The sequence below is a fragment of the Ixodes scapularis genome, unplaced genomic scaffold (genome assembly GCF_016920785.2).
Source record: "Ixodes scapularis isolate PalLabHiFi unplaced genomic scaffold, ASM1692078v2 PGA_scaffold1__304_contigs__length_218370807, whole genome shotgun sequence".
In the NCBI taxonomy this organism is placed as follows: Eukaryota; Metazoa; Arthropoda; class Arachnida; order Ixodida; family Ixodidae; genus Ixodes; species Ixodes scapularis.
The window spans coordinates 129,375,215-129,397,780 of record NW_024609846.1 but is presented as its reverse complement, the minus strand read 5'-3'; the positions used below and the strand labels follow the sequence as shown (position 1 = coordinate 129,397,780).

The window sequence follows — 22,566 nt, the reverse complement described above, 5'->3', positions numbered from 1 at the left end:
CGCTCTTTCCGCTCGGAGCGGCCGCTCCGACCTTGACGGACGCTGGCTCCGGTGCCGCGCCAGAGAGATCTCCGCCTCAAAACGCATTCAGAGAACTGTTATTGCCGTCGTTGAGGCACGAAACTAGGGTCGGTGATGAAGCAGTGCCTAAGCAACACGCATAGTGCAAGGGCCAAGTTCTACGCCAAACGGCTGGCGCAGCAGGTAAAGAGGGAAGTGCGAGGGACGCTTAGAATGTTGGGTCCAGCAGCGACTGGAAGCTAGCTGCCATAACGCGGTGGCCGATTGGCAGTTCAAGTGCCAGTTTACGGACAGTCTATTAGGTGCTGCGTGTAATTTGAGTAACAGACTGGTCTAGTGCAGACGTGAGCAAGGGCATTCTAAATGCTGCGTACCTAAAATGCCTTTGGAAAATGCCAGAGACACTCACAATTTGTTTCTTAGATAGTCCTTTTTGTTTGTTTGCTTTTGTAATATAAATATACTATTCTGGCAATTTTCTAAATCTGCCCCTCAAATACTGGTAACACTGTAAGCTCGAAATACAGTTGTAGAGACAACTGTGACTGCGTGCCTTTCGGTGAAATATTTAAGTGCCTTTCGGTTTGGTTCTCAGAAAGGTTGCTTTCCCTTTTCTTTTTCAACGTTGTCATGCTTGGTTTCAGCCTTGCTTGTGGGTAAGCTTAAGAGGAAAAAATACTAGGGGTACACCCCGTGACATCCGTGCTGATGGCTGCGTACTGGCTGTTGTTGCAGAGATACCTGCCGGGATACAGAAGTGCTGCTCGGCATGCTTCAACCGCATAGCTCGAAAGCTGGAGCCACATCCCCCTTCGGAAGGTGAGGCTCTAACACTGCCCTCGTTCGCCGCACTAGGGGTCTCCCCCTTTTTTGTGCCATTTGGCTGCGAAGCAGACGATCTCCCGAAGGCACGGTCTAGTTTCACTTAGCCATTTTTCAATGTTTCTATTGCAGAACCAACATTCAAACCTTATTATCAAGACTCATAGTCTGCAAGTTGCACGAGGCTTTTTCTTTCATTATTGCGTTTCTGGTAGACATCAAAAAGGTGCTTAACACTTTGCAGCTTAACATATGGGCAGTTTCTTTTTATGCGTCTTTGCTTTGAGTGTTTCCATGCAATGTGAGATAGACGTATAATGCAGCATCTATTTTTGTCTATCTTCAGTAAGTGTGCACTCCTATTGGCAGTTCTTTAGCTGCGCACAATCTTTGTTCGGTCACGAGAGTGTGGTAGAAGCACTATCGGAGGTGCTGAAGGTCTATGTGGGGTTGGGCAAGCAGGGAGAGAGGCCCCTTATCTAAGCCTATCATAGCTGTAATGTTGTTCTTTAGAGATTGGCTGTCATCCTGGGAAGGTTTTCTGCACCAGCTTTCGGCATTGATGGATCTTCGTAGCATTGTGAAAAAGCTACCGAACCCGCTTCACCTTATTGATTGTGCTTACGCTGCACCGCCAACTAATGTGCAAGTTTCAAAACTTTATAACCACCCTAGTAAAGTTCCAAGTGAAACTGGTTCTATTACTAAATAAATAAATGTGTAGATAATTTTTTTTTTTTTTTGAAGGACTAGGGAAACCTGCTTGGGCGCCACGGCCGGAGTTTGCCCAAAGCACTTGATGGTGTAAGGCCGGCCCTGCATTCGGGGTTTGGGTCTAAATTTCCACAGAGCCGAATCCTAATCTTTTATCGTCCTCTCTGTCGTGGCTGCAATAGCGGTCGCTGCCGCGAGTGCAATCGAAAGAAAGATTGAGCTGAGCGCGTCCTGAATGTAGCCGTGATGATGTCGCGTTCCGCGTGGCTTCCAGTGGTGTGGCGTCACAAATAGACTTTCGCGTCGCGCAAGTAGCTTTAAATAGAGAATGTTGAGCATGTTTTTTGTGCTTCTTGGTGATTGAGCTTCCAAGCATTCTTCTCCCGTCATCGAACGTCTCGTGATCAGTTGGGAGCTTGGGTTACCGCCCACTTTGTACCATTTCTGTCTTCACAGTTCAGTCTTGTCAGCACGGGCTCTCGGTTTAAGAAACACGACAAGAACGAAATGGAAAATTCAATAACTTTGCAAAAATATTTTCACACAATACTTGGGGGTCTGGTAAAGCTGTGTCTATAAGTATGTTGAGCCAATTTTGAGGCAAATCACCGACGATAAATGAATCACTGGAGTTGCCTTTAAAGAGCGATGCTTTATACTAGACTCGACGTCCCCCCCCCCCCCCCCCCCCCTTCCCTCGCGCAGACTGTGGGGACAGCTCGCGGTGGACGGAGGAGGAGATGGAGCAGGCCAAGAAGGGGCTGCGGGAGTACGGCACGGACTGGCCTGCCCTGGCCTCCCTCGTCCAGAGCAAGACCAAGGAGCAGTGCAAGAACTTCTACTTCAACTACAAGCGCAAGCTCAGCCTCGACGAGATTGTGCGCACTTTCAGAGAGGTGAACCCCGCCTCACTCCCTCTCCCTTCTTCTTCGTGTTGTCGCCCACCCGCCAGTCTATTTTTATGGCCAAGGGAGCCCGGCGTTTTGCGCTTCGGGGTGTGGGGTTTCGAGGAGCCGGTCTTTCGTTTCGGTTGGATGAGCAACTTGATCCTAGCCGCCTCTAGCTCGAAGGCAAAGTGGCCACGCTACGGGTGGCCGGCTCAAATCCTGGACAAGGTGCCTGCGTTCCGACAGAGGCTTATTGTGAAAAAGGTGTCGCGCAGTAGAAATTTAAGTTGCACTTTAAAAGATGCCTGGGTGATTCACATTAATCTTCGGTCCTCCGCCAGGATGTGCCAGATGCCCTTTGTTGGTTTGGCACGTAAAACCCCCAAATTTGCAGTAACTTTATTTTTTATAAATTTGATTGTTTACCTGATGAGTTGTTTTCTTCACCGCATATTTATCGGGCTCGGCGGACACTGATAAGGGGATAGTCGTCGCGGCAAGTTGAATAATTAACTAAAATTAGCTCGTTTTAAAGGGTCATGTTGCAATTGCAGCCTTGTCTGCGATTACTATTAGAGGCCAGACTAATTAAAATAATTTGCAAAAAAATAATGGATTTTAAATATTAATATATCAATTTTCTAATTTTTTTGCTCGGTGTGGTTCTAAAAGAGCATCATACGCCCTGCCCTGCCCACAATGACGTTCGGAAGAGTGACATCGTTTCAATCGTGTCGTCACAATCTCGGCAGCACGTCCTTGGTGGGAGCGCTGTCGACACAAAGATGAAGTGGCTGAAATGACTATGACACTCTTGGAAGCATAATGTAGGGCAAGGCTTGCTACACTCATTTTGGGCACAATAAACCGATCGCACTAAGCGTTTGGCACATGCGTGACGCCGCCATAACTTTAGTTCGCAAGAGGCAGTCAGCTGTGCATGCGAAGGCTTGTGGCCACCTCGTGCTCCTCACTCGTGCACGTGCAGAAAGACTAAAGTTCCCTCGATGCATTGCGGCTGCGGTGGCGTAGTCGAACTGGCCGGTGAGATCGGTCCATTTTATAAACCTGTTGAAAGTAGTGAAAGCGCACAATAAAGACGAATACGAAGACGGAGAGGCAAACAGGACGAGCGCTGACTATCAACTGAATTTTTTATTGGAAAAAATCGAAACAGCAAAATAAAACCAGGAAAAGCCACAAATACTACAAATGCGACTAGTCATCAATGACTCGGCCACCACACGTGTCAATAAAGTGCACTTCCTTTTTGTGAAGGAAAAGTGAGGGTTGACTGATACACTTATCAGGACATTCCTTCTTTATCATATAAGCCTCCAGTACCTCCCTCGCCACCTTTACTTTACCTCTCCCAACGATTGTAGTGCCTTGGAAGTTGGGAATGCAGCGGCAATCTCTGCAATGTATGTGTAAATGGGCTCCTGTTGTTGAACGCAGTGATAAAGCATGTTCGCGCAACCGTTCATTCAAGCACCTTCCGGTCTGGCCTATATAAACTTTGCCGCAGCCCAGAAGGTGCTGCGGCAAAGTATAGGCCAGACCGGAAGGTGCTTGAATGAACGGTTGCGCGAACATGCTTTATCACTGCGTTCAACAACAGGAGCCCATTTACACATACATTGCAGAGATTGCCGCTGCATTCCCAACTTCCAAGGCACTACAATCGTTGGGAGAGGTAAAGAAAAGGTGGCGAGGGAGGTACTGGAGGCTTATATGATAAAGAAGGAATGTCCTGATAAGTGTATCAGTCAACCCTCACTTTTCCTTCACAAAAAGGAAGTGCACTTTATTGACACGTGTGGTGGCCGAGTCATTGATGACTAGTCACATTTGTAGTATTTGTGGCTTTTCCTGGTTTTATTTTGCTGTTTCGATTTTTTCCAATAAAAAATTCAGTTGATAGTCAGCGCTCGTCCTGTTTGCCTCTCCGTCTTCGTATTCGTCTTTATTGTGCGCTTTCACTACTTTCAACATGCATAACCAACTCGCCTGCATCGCCACATTATAAACCTGGCGAGAAAAACGCGAAAATTGATCGATTAATTGCTTTGACACTTTAGCTTTTCGCATATTTTTTAAATTACGCTGGCCTCTAAATAGTAATTGGTGTCAATGCTGCAATACCAATGTCACCTCTAAAACCAATAATTACTAAGGTAATGAACAGATTTTAGTTAGTTAGTCAAAGTAGCGTGACGATTATCCCCTCATCTAATAATATCTGCCAAGTCTGATAAGCACAGGGTGAAGACAGCTTGTCTATCCATCGCACCCATTTTTAAAAGTTATATTCGAGTGAAACACCCTGTGTTGTTCGTTTGGACACATTGGGTGCAGTGAAGAGCTTCGGGTCTCGTAACGGGGATAATCCCTATGTAGTGCCCACAACTCTGCAGAGCAAGTAGTCGAGACTACCGTATACAGTGAAGTCCACTTATAACGATAATGAGAAAACCCAAAAATTAAATTGTTATTATCGTTGAAAGTGGACTAGAGACTGGTTGTTTCTAGCCTAGAAACTCTGGAAACGGATAGTTATAAGCAGTACATTGTTATAGGTGGATGCACATATAAATATTTAGTTGCTGTTTATGATCCGGCAATTCTTGGCAGAGAGATGGTCAAAACTGCCATTAATAAATATTTTCCCTTAATGTTCTGCAACTCTCGTTAGAAAGACTAATTCAAAGTGCCATTGATAAGTATTTCCATGGCTACAATATTTGTGCGGTTCTAGGGGCCCTATTGTTTCAAGAGGGATGTGGGAAGTGCCTGCATTTGATGTCTGTTTTTATATGGTTTCAGACCTGTTTTCCCTAACCCTTCTCCTGTAAGGACAATGGGTGCTTAGAATGTTCTTGCTGGCCCAAGGCGGCAGCTTCTTCGTAGTGCTGCCTAAAAGTGGGTCAACAACGCATTTTCAATACATATCGAGAGGCATTTCTCGTAAGTGCATAAAATTATATCGGTCATGCAGTAAAGCTGTGTGCATCATCACCGTAATGACTTGCAAATAATATGCATAAATTGCCTATACAGGGTGTGCGGAGGTAGACATAGACAAATAAAGGCCAAGCTTGAGGGTGGGGGGAGTATGTTACTTCCAATTGGCTATTGTCTTTGCTTGTTTTTGAGGGCCCTCGGTGAGTAGCGCATACTTTAAAAGTCTCGCCGCCCAGGACTAACTGCAGTACCTCACGAAATTTACTTGTACAGGATCAACATGCCTTCCTGATCCCTTGGGTGAAAAGAAAGAGTGCTTGTTCCTCAAAGAAAATTACCAGTTTGCCAAACGTGTTGTGGGCGCACCTTCAGGACTACCTACTCGACTAGCCTGGTCCATATACCTGAGAATGACTTAAAACCTACAAATCCATAGACGCATTTAACTACTTTGTGAATGGCAAGGCATCACCGGTGGGCACCTATCTCTTCCCCGGGTGCCGAAGGTACGTGCCGACCCGGGTCTTGGTTTTAGCAGACAATCTTCCGAAAGTTTTTTTTATGCTTCCTTAAAGGGTAGTGAAACGAAATTTTAGCGCCAATCTTGTTGCATAAATATGGGCTAGGGACAGGCACCACCTCGGAAATATAAATATTGCGCTGTAAAACACAGGAGAACTAATTTTAAACATAATTAAACAATTTCAAATTCTCATCTGGTGGATGGGGGGAAGTTCTCGTGACATCACTTGTGGCATAATAGCAGCGCCGTTCTGCGACAATACGGCGTGCTGGCAGAATTCGCCTAGGCCTGAACGCGTTTGCAAAGCCTTGGCGGAGAAAGCCAAAGCGTAGTTGGCCACAGTGAGCTCGTTCTCGTTACGGCTCTTTGCACGACACAACCCGAGCATGCTTCTGGCACGGCCGGTATTAGGGTATTAGTTGCTGCGAGTCGCGAGCCGACATTAAAAAGGATATGTTTGAACTACGAGGGTGTCAGCAAGAGCCACGCAAATACCTGTTCACACTCAGAGCGGACACGCGCGTTTGATCGAAGTGCTGGATTCGCTCTGTTAGACCGCGTTTCGGTAAGCGCTTCTGGACCGATCTTTTACGATTGCAACTCGATACTGACATGACACTCGGCAAAGAAAGGTTAGACCGACATCGCGTAGCTCCCACGAACTGCTATAGCTCGACAGTGACGTAGCGTCGAGTCAGAATAAAAATGGCATACTAATAACAGAGTGTACATACCGAGTTGCGAAGGTAATCCGTATGGCGTTTATTTGAGCTCTATATCACACAAAACAGGGAGATAGAATCAATGAGAGTCCCTTTTCGACGACAGCGTTCGTCACCGCTGTCTCCGAAAACAAGGAGATCGAGATGACAAGGGGAAAATATTGACCTCTGAAATTTAGTTCAGGGATCAAACTACTCATCCGGTAAGGGTCCACAAGGGTCGCGCGGGCATATTCCATTCAGCAGGCCAGCCGGTCATGGACAGACGGTCTTGGCCAAGGACCGCCGGAGCAACGGTGCGCCGAGTCGATGTTGCTGCTAGGCCTACTATATTCTGTCGAGCTCGCTCGGTCGGCAGAATCGTGGCCGTTGTAGCTCTTCTCGTGTGTTTGTGGATCCTGCGTTCTTGATCGTCGTGGTCTGTTTTAAGTACTCCTTCCTTTTTTCTTGCTGGTTGAAGTCGGGACGCACGAGAAGAGCACGTAGAAAAATAAATGACCGTTGGTCATCGCTACCAAGTAACTGAGCGACGCTGTCGGCCTTGTTGATTTGATCGTAAAAAGTGCGCAAGACAGCTTCGGAGCTGTCGTAGGATTCTCTCGTATCCTGCACAAACGTTACGACAATTTCATTTCGAGAATACGGGTTTTCTCTCAGTTTTGTCGTACGCACTTTTTTTGTCATAAGTTCGCTTTGAGAATCCGGCCTCAGAGCTGGTTTTGTCAGTGCTGCCGTGGTTGCCGACTTGCTGTGGTGCAGCGTGCGTGCAGCCCTTGCACATCTCAAACGGCCACGTTGTCACAGGTCGTAAATCGTCGACGCGCCACCAAGTGGCAACGCTCGTAACCACAACATTCACGACGTAGCCTTTCCCGTCTGACACAAGTGACGTCACGAATGCGCCCAATATCCCAAGACGCATCGCGCTCTCCGATGGCCGATTTTTGAGCGCGCACCCAATCGGGCCCATTAGGGTGAAAAATATAGCCATCCGTTCAAAATACAAACGCGCGATTATGATTTATGAATATCATTGATCATATTGAACCTATTTGTGACCATAATAGGTGTATTTCAAGTTTCGCTTCAGTATCCCTTTAATGCAACGAGTCTCTGCAATGCAAAATTTTCTACTGTTTTGACTCACTTGCTTTGATATTGGAGGTTTCTTTCCCAGATCACCGTGCACATTGCCCTTATACGTGCTGTAATAGCCCGTTGTTGTATGGAGATGGTCGGTCGAGGTGCCACATTCTCGCGTTTATTGTGTTGCGCCATCTGTCGGAAGCACATCGAAGCGGGCTAGTGCAGTCTGCCAATGCCGTCGTCCTGCTATCACCCAGGCTCGGCAGCGTCCATGGCGTCCCTTGGCTCGTGATAATTGAAATAACTTCGCTCGAGACATTTTAGTTTGTGCCTGTATGCATTGGCCAGTTAAGGGAAGATGCTACCCGAAGACCCTTTTAGGGGCGAAGCTCCTTAGGGTCTAGCCTTGTCCGGCGTCCGTGCTCATATCGATTGCACTGCCTCCGAAATCGGCCCGCTTCTAAAAAAAAAAAAAAAAAACGTACGCCCGCACGGGGGTTCGAACTCAGGACTGCTTGCTTACGAGGCAGACGTCTTAACCACCACGCTACACTCCAACGTTGCATGTAGCCGCTCAACGTCTATACAGGAAAGGGCGCTGCGGTCAAATGCATATATAATTGCGTTAAACTTTGCATGCATTGGCTCAATGTTTATAGGCGAGAGGGCGCTGCGATCAAATGCTCACCTGCGTATATAACCACGATCCATACCACACATTCTCTTTCTGACATGGACCGTTGACTTAAGCGGGGACACTGGCTAGAGGTTGAACTTCTGAACTACTCAAGTGATTGGAATGAAATTTGCAGGGGAGATTTAACTTTAGATGTAGGTGTACTGTGCAAGCTTTCAGCTCTCTAGGACATTTTTACATACCTGCGTAAGAAGATGTGTCACTCTTCGTTAAGAAATCTACAATATTCAAATGAAGCTCTTAAACGTCATTTTAACTGCTTAGATATAAAGTGGAAGATGTGGGACTTCAGGCTATCTAGTTTCTATAACTCAAATGTAAATATTTCAGGAAGAGTGATTACCTCAAAACATGAGATGCATATCTGTCCTATGTCAGTTTCTGAAAACATAGTTTCTTAATGAGCACTTTAACTTAAAACAAAATAAAGTAGATAGCCCAATTCTCCAGTAAATTTCAGTTTAGAAACATCTTGATTGTGGTATCAGAATAATTTTTTCTACGAACAAGATTCCTTCGTATGAAATTTGCAGCAAAAAGCGTAACTGAGAACATTGCATTCAAACATTGCACTCCTTTTCTTCGTTACTGCCTCACAGTGTGTTGAAAATATTTTATTTCAACCTAACTATTTGGCGCATGGTTATGAAATTTAGTGTCAAGGTGTATAATTAATTTCTAAAACTGAAAACCTCAAAAATAAAAAAATTAATTTTTTAAAAAAATTTTGAAACTTCGGTTTATGTCCTCTTAAGCGGTGGGGATGCGTTGCTACGGCTTCTAGCGGATCCAAGCTGATCTGCTAGAGGAACCACTGGCTCTGCATTTCACCGACCATAAAGCAGTAATAATGAAGTCGAAACGCAACCCGGAACTCAGCACTACCTATAAGAAATAAAAAAAAAAAAAATCAGCACCATCAGCACTATTTATGAAGAATAAAATCAGTATTATCAACACGACCAGAGCTTCGCCCCAATCAACATCATTCACCACGTGGAGATGCGGCCTCTTTTTTTTAAATTTAATATAAACCCCAGGATAATTAAATTTTACATGCCTGTGGGTTTTTTTTACCTCTTTTCAGAACAGTCATTAGTTCTGACATAGCTCCTATACTTAATGTTCAGCACACCATACAATTACAAAAAAATAGGTGTTTTTATGCACAACTTTTGTCATACTAACTTTTCACCAGAAATGTATTGCAACAGCTTATTTTGTTCGTTATGAGGTGTAGGATGCTGCTAACTATTCACAAGTTCAGCATAATTTTCCTATCTAAAGAAAAACAATAAGATGCTGTAATGTTGTAACTTTAGAAGCCATCTAGAAGTTTATTGCAATTTGCATAAACATATATCAGAAAATTACAGGTTTAAATAGATATCAGCAATCTATACACCTTCAAGAATATGTGTGCAAAATTTCATTCTGATGCGATAATTGTAAGTATCAGAAAAGGACTGCACAAACTGTGAAGACTGCTGAAAATCACAATAAGAGAAAAATGCATCTGAAAGTTCAAAAGTTATATTCTCATCAAAAAGGAGCTGTAGTCGCATGAAACTTCGCCAGAACACAGGCAGGCTGTCCAGGAAGTATCCAAAGTCACTAGAACTCTCCAGCACTGTAAGTTGTTCCCTCGCGGTTTTTGCGGCTGGAGTCCTTGAGGTGAGCTTCCTTCACCACGCTACATCAGCTGCACCCACCTCCTCCCGAGTCAGCTTCGTGCCTTCTCCAGATTTTGGCTGGCTGCTGCAGTGGCGGCAGCATGGACCTTCTTGCCAATTGCGTTGAAGGTCTTGTGGTGCATTGGTGTCGGCAAGCCGAGAATCACGGAGAAACGCGAAAGTTTGTGTCCCGCATCAACAGCGCACGCAGCCACCACTGCCTTCACTTTGCTGGCAAAACTGTCGCGTGAGCTTCCGCTGTCGTAGGCTTGGCTTGCGCTGGTATCTCCACCTGATGCAGCACGCCTTGACGTATACGTTGAAGACAAAATCGACGCAGGACAATCGCTATTCTTGCACAGCAGTTTGAGGAACGTTGCAAGTCCCTTCAGTTTTTCAGCGGACTTCCGGACTGAGAGCTTGCCCTGCTGACACATCGGGCACGTCGCTACGCAACTGAGCATCGTCAGCGTGCCGATGTCGCATAATCACTGCACTCGCAGACGCGTCGCCGCACATCCTCTGTTCGTTCTCGAAGAATCCAAGCTTCTTTCTGGAAGCGCTCACAAACGTCAACGCAGCATCAATCTCCTCCAAGTCGCCGATGCCGTCGTTAGGCCTAGCTGGCCCCGTCGGCTGCGGAACACAATCTTCCGCTGTCGTTCTCTGCTTGACTTTGCGTCGACTTCCCTTGAACTTATTCTTCGTCCAGTGTTTCCAAGCACGGAAGTCACGCTTCTTCGGATTGTCCATGGCAAAAATGTTCGGATAAACGAAGAAATAGCTGTAGTTCTGGTTCGAGGCGCAACGACGCCGGACAGAGCAGTATGTACACTTCAACTTACACTCAAAGCTGCGTTAGCCAATGGCGGTCTTGCGATACCGTCACGTGATTTAAAACTCCAGTAAGGACGCTCGAAAGACGCGGTAAAACGCACCGTTTACTATTATTGGCTGGGAAAGCGCGAAACCGGTGGAGTTCAGCTGGGAAGAATGAGGCCTTGAGTACCGCCACAAGCGATCGCAATGGTGGGCGGCGCCGCCGTCCCAAGAGATAGGTACTCAAAAAAAGCGAACATTCGCGTAAATTTGCGATTTCTCGAGCCACGCCGAGGCAGTTAGACACACTTTTTACTAACTTCTCGTTAAGATATTGTTTTGATTTTTTTTATCTGTGAAAGTAGAAGGATAAGGACAATAAAACAAGCACAAACAAAAAATCAGAAATATTCGAAAAAATGCTGATTTTTCGACCCGCATCTCCTCTTAAAAGCACGGCGCTGAGGCATTTCTAGAGCATAGCTCTCACGGAATTGCTCGCTAGTGAACCAAGAGTCGTGCTGGCCAAACGCAAGGTAAATTTGGAAGAACCCGGAAGTTTTTGTCTTTTATGGTGGCCAAAAATGACGCGCATGCCCTGTATAGAAGTTAATCTTTGTTGGCATTCTTTAGAAATGCTCGGTGACATTACGCCCTTCATAGGCCTTTGCACACACTTTTTTCCTCGTCTGTAGGCTCGAAATAAGCTCTTCTCCCCAAAGTGGCAGAAAGAAAAAAGCACAACAAATATGGCAGAGTTGAAAACAATATACATTGCTGCATCTTCCCAGCAGTCAAACGAAGTTGGGTTTAGAAGAATTTTCTCATTCTAAGAAAAAATATTTTCTATGTTCTTGTCGAGAATTTTGACGACTCTGTCAAAATTGTGCAATGAACTACTTGGCTGCATCGAAACCAAAGCGACAGGTGTGTAGCTTGCCATACTTTGTTTCACCGTAACTCGACAAAGAGCGAACCATGGCCCTTTCGAGCCAATCGAAACGACGGAGGCGAAGCGCGTGACGGACCTTACCAAAGGTTAAGGGGTCGAGGGCGTAACCCAAGCGGTTGGAGAAGAGGGGAGGGAGGAACTCCACTCTCCTCCGCAACTCGGACGTCGCTTTTCTTCGCCTAGACAACTAGTCCGTCGCTCGCGATTTTTTTTAAAGCGGCCTTCTTCTCTCTTGTTAGTGGCTTTGACGGCAGTGTGTGCAACTGGCAAGATGAAATACACTCGCGCGTCTCCCTCCGACGTGCCGATTGGCTCGCCGGGGCCGTAGCCTTTGCCATGCCCCATTGAGACGGAGTACGGAGCGGTCTCTCGATGTCCGACGTTGGTCCACTGGTGCAGGTGCAGGCCAGCAAGGACGACGGCAAGCGGCAGGTGACGGACGACGAAGACAGCGGGGAGACGACAACAAGCTGCGAGGAGGACAACTGTGCAGACCGCTGCAGCAGCGACACTGCCAGCGCCTGCAGTCCTTCGGCCAAGCAGATGGACGAAGGTTTGTTCCCTTTCTTCCCCCGCTTCCAGCTTGTCCACCTCTTGGCTACTACTACAACTTTTCCGATCCCGGAGAAGTCTCTCGATCGACGGCCAAGAAACCCTCTCCGGTCTCGGCGTTGGTGCAGTAGAGAAGTTGAGAAGCCTGTAGCTCCTCTAAACAATAATTGATGTACTAGGGAGCGATTGGCTCGTGGTTGTGTGTTGGTGGGTGGCTCAGATCTTCTACAATAGTGTTGAACAAAGAACAAAGAAAAAGCCTTACGTGGGGATGGAGACAGTCAAAGAGATTTAGGAACTTGGGGAGCACCGGGGTTTGAGGAACCCAGTCTGGGATCCCACAAGCTGGGGGGTATCCAGTCCACTGACACAGTATCGAAACTGGCATAGGGTCCAAAAGTTTTGGTACATTGCGATCGAGGCATAAACGGGTTTCCGATATCAGGGTTCGCCCCCTTCTGCCCGTACGTTGAAATTGCCAAATCCCGGTTTCTGAGCGTGTCGCCGCAAGGTCGTCGTCGTGACCATCGGTGCGACGGCTCTCTGCACTGTGCCACACGGTGATACCGTGACATTGGCGTCTTTGCACGTTATATTGATGTGAAGTGCAGGCATTGATTAGAAAAGTTAACCATCCGAGTGGGTGCCCCATATAATTACATTTCATTGCACTATTAACTCTCGTTCTGCAAGAAAATTGAGAAATATAGACAATCTTTTGTCCGTGCTGTGTCATGCTCCCATGCTTTAGCTGTACATGAGTGTAGGTAAAGCTATGGCATAGAGAGTAAAACATAGAAAGTATGGAACGGGCTATGCTTCTTGAAAAGAGAAGTCATGGCTGTTAGCATTGGTGGTAAAGCTACGAAGTGCATGAAAACTTGCTGTAGGTGTTTCCACCTTTGATCGTGCAATGATGGTCTGGGTCGCATTTTTTGTATTAATGTAAAAAATGTATGTAAAAGCCATGTTCTTGGCAGCAGCATGCAGCTATATATGAACGCTGTAGCAAATTTTATCCCGGAGACATAAAATGTCAAAGCTCGAGGCTTGGAGATTGCCAATGTTTTACTATGGGACTTTGCACAGCCGTCAATTTCTCACCGAAGCATGCACATAGTAATAATTTTTCCTGCATATTTTTTTGAAGGAATCTTATGGACTGTGAAAAATTACAGTAAAAGATTTCTATGCACAAAAAAGCTTTGAAACACAAGTAAACATGTTTAAGAGGCACATTTGCAAACTATTTACCAACAAACTACTTCATATAAAATAGTGTAAAATGTATAGAAATTATCATCTTTAAGTGCTTTTCAAGAATGTAGAAAAGATATGCTTAGCCATTATTGTAGTTGTTACTAATTCAGAAACTCGGCCGATTTATCTAAGACGCAAAATTGAATGTCAATATTTAAACAATTTTAATTATTTATTCTTAAACTCACTAATTGTCTGCAGCATCTTCAACTAACTTGTGATGGTAAAACATGTGATCTCCTAAAGAGAAAAAGACGTCAAACCTTTACTCAAATTGAGCTAGCTCGTCTTTGTTATGGGGGTTTCGCTGCACGACTTCGGCTCCAAACGGGCATTTTTTTTAGAACTGACAAAGGCTGCACAGCGGTGCTCCTCTATTGTAGGATGCAGAAAGTCACACTGTCCCCACCTTAGCCCACGCTGTCCCTCAATCACGACGAGAGGTAGGCCGCTGCATCAACGGTTCCCCGCTTGCAGTGTCCGTGTGGGAGTGCGAGAAGCCCATGCTGGCCCCGGCCATGCCCGCGCTGGCCCCTCCCCCCGAGGCCCTGGCCAAGGCCCCCGGCACGGACGGCAACAATGGCTTCGAGGCGTCGGCTGACTACGACAGCAGCGCCACCGTGAGCGCGGACGAGGGCCAGGCGGCGGACCAAGAGCGGCCCCAGCGGCCGCCCCCGGAGCCCAAGGAGCAGGCAGGCCGGGAGGGCCCCACCTGCATGCGGGACCTGATCTTCCAGGCCATCGAAATGACTCTGCAGTACTCTATGAAGCCTGGTCGCAACGGGCCCCCCGGCCAGAAGGACGAGCGAGGCGAGGGGCCCCAAGTGCCGGAGCCCGCCCGGTCCCCCTACCTGGTGCAGAACAGTCTGGCTCGGCCGGAGGGCCTGGTGGCCCAGTTCCCTGGCCACGTGGCACCCCAGGAGGACTACGAGGTGCAGGACCTGAGCAAGAAGTCCTCCCGGGAGCCCAGCCCCCCCGTCCGCCGGGAGAAGCCGCAGGTAGTCTCGTACCCGGGCGGCTACCCCCAGCAGCAGCAGCCGCAGCAGTATGCCTCCCAGCCGCCCCCTGCACATTCCAACCACTTCCGGAGGACCCCGGAGCCCCCACCCCCGCCCCAGGGGATGTTTGCCCCGGGGCCCCCCCGGGGGGTCGGCTACGGAGGCCCCCCAGACCGGGGGGCACCCCCACACCTGGTGGCCCAGTCCCTGGCCCCCCGCAGCCTGGCCAAAACAGGGGGCAAGGGGGCCGTGCCGCCGCCCCCCCCCACTGGTGGCGGCCAGCAAGCCCCCGCTGTCGCCCAAGCTGCTGTTCAAGGAGAAGGCGCCGGGGGGCTCCATCACCCAGGGCACCCCCCTGAACCAGCCGGCCGGGGGCTTTCTGCCCCGCTACGAGGGCCTGCTGCGCCAGCTGACCCCACCCCAGGGGGCCAAGGAGGCTGCGGGCTCCATCACCCTGGGCACACCTGTGCCCCACGAGGGCCCCGCCAAGAAGCGGCACGAGGACCCCCGCCCCTACGACCCCTCGGAACAGTACTACCGGACGGCGGGCTTCCAGGGTCCCGTGCCAGGCTACTCGCCGGCCTTCCGGCCCAAGTATTCGAGCGAATCTCAGCTCAGCACCAACCAGATCATGATCGACTTCCACACCTCCAAGCAGATGCGGAGGGGCTCCTCGGGTGCCGACGCCAGGGCCTCGCCCCAGGGGCGGGGCCCCAGCCCGGCCCCTGCGGGGCTCCACCCAGTCTACCAGGTGCCCTACTTCGGGCCACAGGGGGCGCCTCCTCCGCCCGTGTTCCTGCAGCACGGGGGCCCCCCACCCATGGACCGGGGCCCCGGAGACCCAGTCTGGGCCGGCAAGGGCATGCACCCTGCGGCGGCCCGGCAGAACGTGATCCGCAGCGTGCCCTGGGGCGGGGCCAAGAGCGTCATCCAGGCCCCCAAGGCTGGTTCCCCCCGGGGCGAGCCCCCCATGGAGGTGGCCAGCCCCGGGCGCCGGGTTCAGTCCCCGCGCATGAGCCAGCCCTACCCGGTGGTGTCCCCCTCCAGCCTGGACCCCTTCACAACCCTGGTGAACACGGCGGCCGCACAGCCCAGCCTGGTGGTGCCCAAGGAGGAGAAGAAGCCCTCTCCCCGGGAGCGCCCCGCCGTGGAGGGGCTCGAGAAGTCCCTGCTCGAGATGCACCAGCGGCCCCGGCAGTTTGGGGACATGCCGCCGCCGCCCCAGGACTACAGGGAGGCCGAGCGTCTGAGGGCCGAAGAGCGCTTCATGGAGGTGCGCAGCAGGGAGGTTGAGGTGGCCCGGCAGCAGCAGTTGCAGCAGCAGCAGCAGCAGCAGCAGCAGCATCAACATCACCAGCAGCAGCAGCAGCAACAACATCAGCAACACCAGCAGCAACTCCAGCACCAGCAGCAGCAACTGCAGCAGCAGCAACTGCAACAGCAGCAGCAGCAAGTTCGCTTGGCCAGGGAGCCCTTCAGCCGAGAGCAGTTTGAGCGGGAGATGAGGCAGCAGGTGTCCCGGGACAAGCGAGACGAACAGTCCCCCAAGGGGCCCCCCCCGGCCTTCCTCAGCCGCACCCAGCAGGCGGAGCTGGACAACGAGGCCTCGCGCATCTTCTCGCAGTCCTTCCAGAAGGACAGCCCCAAGCCGTCCCCATCCCCGCAGGGCATCACAGCAGCCAACCTCATCGACGCCATCATCACACACCAGATCAACCAGAGCACGGAGCCAAAGCAGAACCCGGGGGCCATGGACACCATCCTGTCGCGCTACGGCCCAGCGGGGGAGCCCAAGGGGGCGCAGGGCGGGCCCCAGTCGAGCCCCCAGCCGCAGAGCCTCCCTCCCCGCCTCAAGCCCCGGGAGGAGGTGGTGACCATCGAGGATGGCCCCTCGGCCGAGCAGCGGCTGCCCCGCATGGAGGCATCCGGGGAGAAGGTCATCACCTTGAACCAGCATATTGCAGCCATCATTTCCAAGAACATCTGCAACCCGAGTGACGGCACGGCACCCCTCTACAGCCACAGCCGGGTGGAGGCGGCCATGAGGACCTGCTACGCGCCGGAGCCCGGCATGGTGCCCACGGCGCCGGCTGCCGAGCCGGACGCCCCCCACAGCTACCACAGCTGGAAGCTGCGCAAGGCACTGCAGTCCTCGGAGGCCAAGGAAGAGCAGCGCCACATCATCCGGGGTCCCCAGGGGGTCCCCTACGTGGAGCCCATCTCCCCGCCAGGACAACCCGAGCTGGTGGGACCGCACATGGAGTGGTCACCCCACCACGGCGGCCCACCCCCGCGACAAGGAGGCAACCCCGAAGCCTACATGAGGCCCTCTCAGCAACATCAGCAGCAGCAACAACAGCAACAGCAGCAACACCAGCAGCACCAGCAGCAGCAACAACACCACCACCACCAGCAGCAGCAGCAGCAGCAACAACAGCAACAACAACAGCAGCAGCAGCAGCAGCATCAACAACAGCAGCAGCATCAACAACAGCAGCAGCAGCATCAACAACAACAACAGCAGCATCAGCAGCAGCAGCACCACCAGCAGCACCAGCAGCAGCAGCACCAGCAGCAGCAGCACCAGCATCAGCAGCACCAGCAGCAACAGCAGCACCAGCAACAGCAACAGCAGCAGCAACACATGGGACTCTCAGCCTTGGACTATGTCAAGAACCGGATAGTGGAAGTGATGCGCACGGCGGATGAGCCGTCTCCGCACAAGGGGATCGACGCCCTGCGCAAGGGGGGTCCCTCAGAGCCCCCTGAGCGGCCCCTGAGCGAGGGGGGCCACCCGCAGCAGCCCAGCCCTGTGGCGCCCCCCCGGCCGGCCTCAGCCATTGAGTCCGGCCCGCACACTGAGTGGCGGGGGGGCAAGTTCCGTCCCCGGTCGGTGTCCCCCCTGCACCCAGCCGGCAGCCACCGCGAGGACTGTGGTCCCCCCCGGCACGAGCCCGTGTCCCCCCCGAGAGAGCAACCAGGGCCCCGCTTCTACCCGTCGGGGGGCCCCGCCCAGCCCTTCCCCACGACGTACGCCTACCCGTTCTCGGCGCTCTCGGTGCGCTCCATGGCGGTGGCCCCCAGCAACCCGGTGGGCACGAGCGTGGCGGCCGGGGGCGGAGCCCCGGCGGGCCCCACCCCCGCGGCCCCGCCCCCGTCGTCTGTGCTCATGTCTTCGCAGTACGAACCCTTGTCGGACGAGGACTGACACCAAGTGTGTGTGTGTCGTGCCTCCTCTCACTGCCTCATCTTCTCTCAGCTCAAGTTTCACGGTGGCTCTGTCCTCCCGGGGGAGGGGGACCTTTGTACAAAGGGGCGAGTTTGTATACTTTGGGGACACTCTCGGCGCTGCCACCGCAGGGGTTGATCAAGGAAAGCTGTACATTCATATTTTTTTTTTTTTTTTCGTCTTGGCTGTACATAGGTTTTCACCCTTCTCTTTCGTGCGCGTGGAGGTGAATATTTTAGGACCCTGTTTCTCTGGAGCAGTTGCAGCGCTGAATGCACAATTGTAATTCTCCTGTTAATTTTTTTTTTTTTTTGAGACAGAAAGAAAGGACCTTTAACATGAAGCCCTGTGTGTGTGTTAATTCATTTGGGACCGAGGGGATGAAAGGGGCAGGGCCTTGACCTGGTGTTCATTGGGTGCCATGGCAACCTTACAATTCTGCGATGAATTGGTGGGTTTTTTTTTCTGTTTACTCTTACCAAATATGGATGTGCCAGAGCCAAGTAACTGGAAAGGAAAAAGGTTGAATGTTGGGCACACATTGTGCTTTTCCAGAAACTTATTTCTACAAAGGTATTGAACCAGTCATTATTCCAGTTAGGGTTGGGTTCAGTAGCTTTGTATATTGTTTAGGTTTGGTTCCAGTTTAATCATATATGTAAAATATAGGTTTGATTACCGGTTCCACCAAGCACGAAGCAGTTCATAACTACCCTAGTCCATGGCCGCCCATTCGCTAAGAAGTATGTTACATTTCTGTCATCTGCGTTAGGAAATAGTGAAACAGAAAGTCTAAGAAGTCGAACTGTGGAGACTGGGACAGCAGAGCAAATACATGCTTAATCTCGTTTTGTGATCCAGATTTTTTATTGCAAACGCCACTGAATGCCAATTACGGGGTACAGATGCTTGGAAACTATCAGATTACCTTACATTCCGTGCAAGGCAGAGGTGGATGCAAGTATTCCGCCACCATTTATCTCCCCCCCCCCCCTTAAATTTTTACATATGCAGAATTCAAAAGGGGGTCAGGACAACCGGACCCCCCCCCCCCCCCCCCCCCCTCTGAATTCGTCACTGATAAAAGTTCAATCGGTCAGCATGCACCATACTTGCAAATTACCTGTCCCGAATGACTGAGTTGAAAACAAGAAAGTAAAAAGGTGCGGTCATAGGATAACTGAACCGAAAAGGAACAAGCTGCATGCTTCATTTGAGAGGTGCAAGAAACATATGTCACTAAGTAACGTCCAGAGCACCAGGGCAGTCAATGTCCTGGCGAAGAATGCCTCTAAGTCTCGTCTTTCTTTGCCTCTTGCCTTGATGGCACCTTCAGTTTTTACCACCTCGGAAGGAAAGAAAAGATTAAATGTAAAAGCCATTTTGGCTTTTATGTTCACCTCATTTCTTGAGTATTGTTAAACGGCAACAAAACTGGCTGCCATTCTCTTGGCAAGCTAAACGGTTCCTGCTCATCAAAAATGGATGCTGTGCAATGAGGTTGAAAAATTGTTTCTTGGGGGTCTCTTGTGCTTTCAGAAATCCTTTGGTATGCCCTTTATGCTATCACATTTTTTTCAAACTTTAGCCAGAAACCTGCATCTTAGTGCATCAGTTACAGATGTTGAGCGATCGATTTTACCAGATACCAAGTTGCCAAAGCTCCAAAATTCATACTTCTGTTACCTAAAACATTTGAAGATAATCCTGCCCAGTATGTTTCTGGGAGGTATGGGCATAAACAGTCGCCCATACTGCATTTACTTTTATAATGAAGACACTTTTTTCCCCCAAAAAATTGACATATTTGGGGGGGTGCATTCATTATGCAGGGTAAAATTTTTGCATTTACGCACTGCAAATGTCATTTTAGGTGCCAATACGACATGGCAGGGTACTGTGGCACGTCTCCCACCCTTGGCTGGTCGTTCGTGCGGCACAGTAACCATGCTCTATAAATTGCAAACCTTTTCTGGGGTGCTTTTGGTGTGCCTTTTGCCAATGAAAAAGCACCCTACGGAGAGTGACGCGACTGTTCTTAGGCCTAGCCACTTTCACGATATTACTGTCCGAAAGTGGACCACAAATGACGGCGTGTTTGTTGACATCGATGCATCCGATGGATGAAGCACGTCCGGGGCTGGGAAATTCCTCGATCCCAGTTTTGCGAGGTGTGCACGCTGTGTGGTTTCACGGTTGATCACTTCCGCAACCGTGCAATTGCAGCCATTACGAGGCGGCAAAAGAAAATTGCCTTCAAGACTCGCGGAGCGGAAAATTAGAAATAGTGTTTATTACGCGAGACGAAGAAAAGTCCAAATATTGATGCCCGTTGGGGGGGGGGGGGGGTGCGTTCATTATGCGAGTAAAGGCCCGTTCACACTCTTGCGACCGAGTACGACTGAGAGAGACGAGATTTCTTGAAACTTCTTAAATGTTTTTAGAATGAGGGAACACACTGGCATTGTGGCGCCATCTATGCGGTGACCCTGGAACTGCATTTCACAAGAGCGAAGGTTTTGCGGGATTTCCGAGGAAAAATGTGTGTAATATCCATAGAAAGGCTCGTTTATAACAGTGACAAAAGTTTTTCGAGCCAAGAAAGAAAGGATAATGCGCGAGAAATAAAACAAAATATGCCGGACCGTCGAGTTTACACTGCTTCCCAATAGATGGCGCCAGTGTGTTCTCTGGTTTAAGAAGTTTTAAGGAACCCAGGTTTAAGAGGTCGCAAGAGTGTGAACGGGCCTTAAATAAGGTATATCTTGTAGGACCGTTCATGTTGGCTAGGATCACTTTTTCAAGTGTGCCCGTCCTCCGTGGAGACTACACTTCTGCATAACCCATTTGCCACATGTCAGCACAATGGAGACTGCATGGTTCACTCTGCCTCACGACTTCTGTTTTTCTGCGTGAAAGCCCGACGCAGTTAACTAGCTGGGCTTGCATGTTGCCTCTGTTCCCAGAGTGGTTGGGTATGTAGCACAGAAAAACATAGCAATAGAGTCTTGATGGCAGCTTCCATCAAGTCGGTACTGATGCGCCATGTGGGAGGTGTGCCATATGTCTCATGATAATAGTTTCTCCACTGCATTATCTTCAGTTGGGATCCCTGGAACGGAAGGCTTAACATTGTTTTGCCGCAGCTACGAGGGCTGCATAACCATTCGTGGCACTGAATGCAATAACATCCCAGCATATCCTTGCAGAATTACCTTTTTTTTCTGCATAATGGCAGTTGTTGAGTGGAATGGAATTGCACTAAAACCAAAAAGGCTTATCTTGTTGGTGTCACTGGGTGTTCTAAGCAGTTACATTTAAGTGAATGAAGTAGGGCCATAAGCTTACAAAAGGGATGCTGAACTCGTCATGCTCACTCCTGACAAACCCATTTGACACACTTTTGTGGAATGGGTAGTTCAAGGAAGCTAGATTGAGGAGGGTACCACTTTATGATAAACTGCTGCCACTTGACCGAGACTTGATTTGAGAATCCTTGGTAGAAAACTTGAGGAATTTGAGGGTCTTATAAAAGTGTCATTAAGAAAAGGAGAGAAGCAGCTTTCGCTTTCTTTTTTTTTTTTGAACTTGGTGGCGAAACATAAGGTCACCACAATGGCGCCAAAGTGATGTTTCAGGTGCTCAGTCTAGCTCACCATAACTCAATGGAACCAGCAGGATCTATGCGGAGCGCGAGTTTATTTGCTGCTTTTGCAGGGGCTATGGTGACGTCGGAACACTGAGCTTCGATTGGTTCTGAATGAAGGATAGTGGGTAGACCTCAAGGCAGCTCACTTTCAGGTCTACGCACCATCCTTCATTCGGAGCTCGGCGCCTTTCAGACATCAACACAACTCCTGCAAAAGAAGCTGACGACTTGCTCTTCGCATACTTTGTTGCAGGTTAAGAAAAGCAGAACAAGCTCTTTCTACGAAACCCTCCACTTTACACCTTACCAAGGAAAGCGCTGGAGAGAAGGCAAAGGGTGATGAGGGACTTGCCAGCCCTCCGGCATTCGCCTTGCTAAAGTGGAAAGGGAGGAGGGCTTTGCGGGAGGAGCTTACATGCTCTTTTTATCCTGCAACAGAGTTTAGCTTCGTTGCTTTGAAAAGCAAGTGTAGGGACGGCCACGCTAGGATTCGGGAAACTTTGGATTCAGGTGAGCTCAAACGTCGCAACCCTTAAGGCTCCGTTTAAACAAATGCAATTAAAACACCTGGAAAGTCACAAATTATATTGTCTTAGTGCAGCCCAATTCATTCGCAATTCCAACCGCCTGCTTTTTTTCTCCCTACCTCTGTCTCACTTTGGCCGGCAGGATGCGCCAGCTTTTGCTGCTGCACACCACCACTGCACACTAGGCTTGTTCGATTTCCTTGCACCTCCTGCACCGGTGCAGAAACGTGTAGGGCAGTGTACTTCCGGTATGTGTATTGAGATACAACCGGAAGTACACCGCTGTACACTTTTCTGCATCAATGTGGGAAGTGCAAGTAAATCGAACGAGCTTTGTACACCCGACCAATCCGGGTAGAGACGTGACTGATGGGTGGGGGTAGCTGGGAGGCAACAGGCTGCGATCACAATGTTTCCGATTAAAACGACTCGCCTGCAGACTGCTGCGCCCCTCGCGGTGGCAAAGATTTT

General features: G+C 49.8%; 1 protein-coding gene across 1 annotated transcript in view; it reads left to right on the top strand.

The window, feature by feature from the left end:
* Window positions 1-18,262, top strand: part of LOC8033466 — a 70,262-nt gene extending 52,000 nt beyond the window's left edge. The window contains 5 exon segments of the mRNA XM_029977240.4: window positions 757-840; window positions 2,263-2,453; window positions 12,280-12,433; window positions 14,170-14,948; window positions 14,950-18,262. Of these exon segments, the coding sequence (XP_029833100.3) occupies window positions 757-840; window positions 2,263-2,453; window positions 12,280-12,433; window positions 14,170-14,948; window positions 14,950-17,898 (4,157 nt within the window). The 3' untranslated portion in view covers window positions 17,899-18,262.
* Window positions 18,263-22,566: the final 4,304 nt, after the last annotated feature.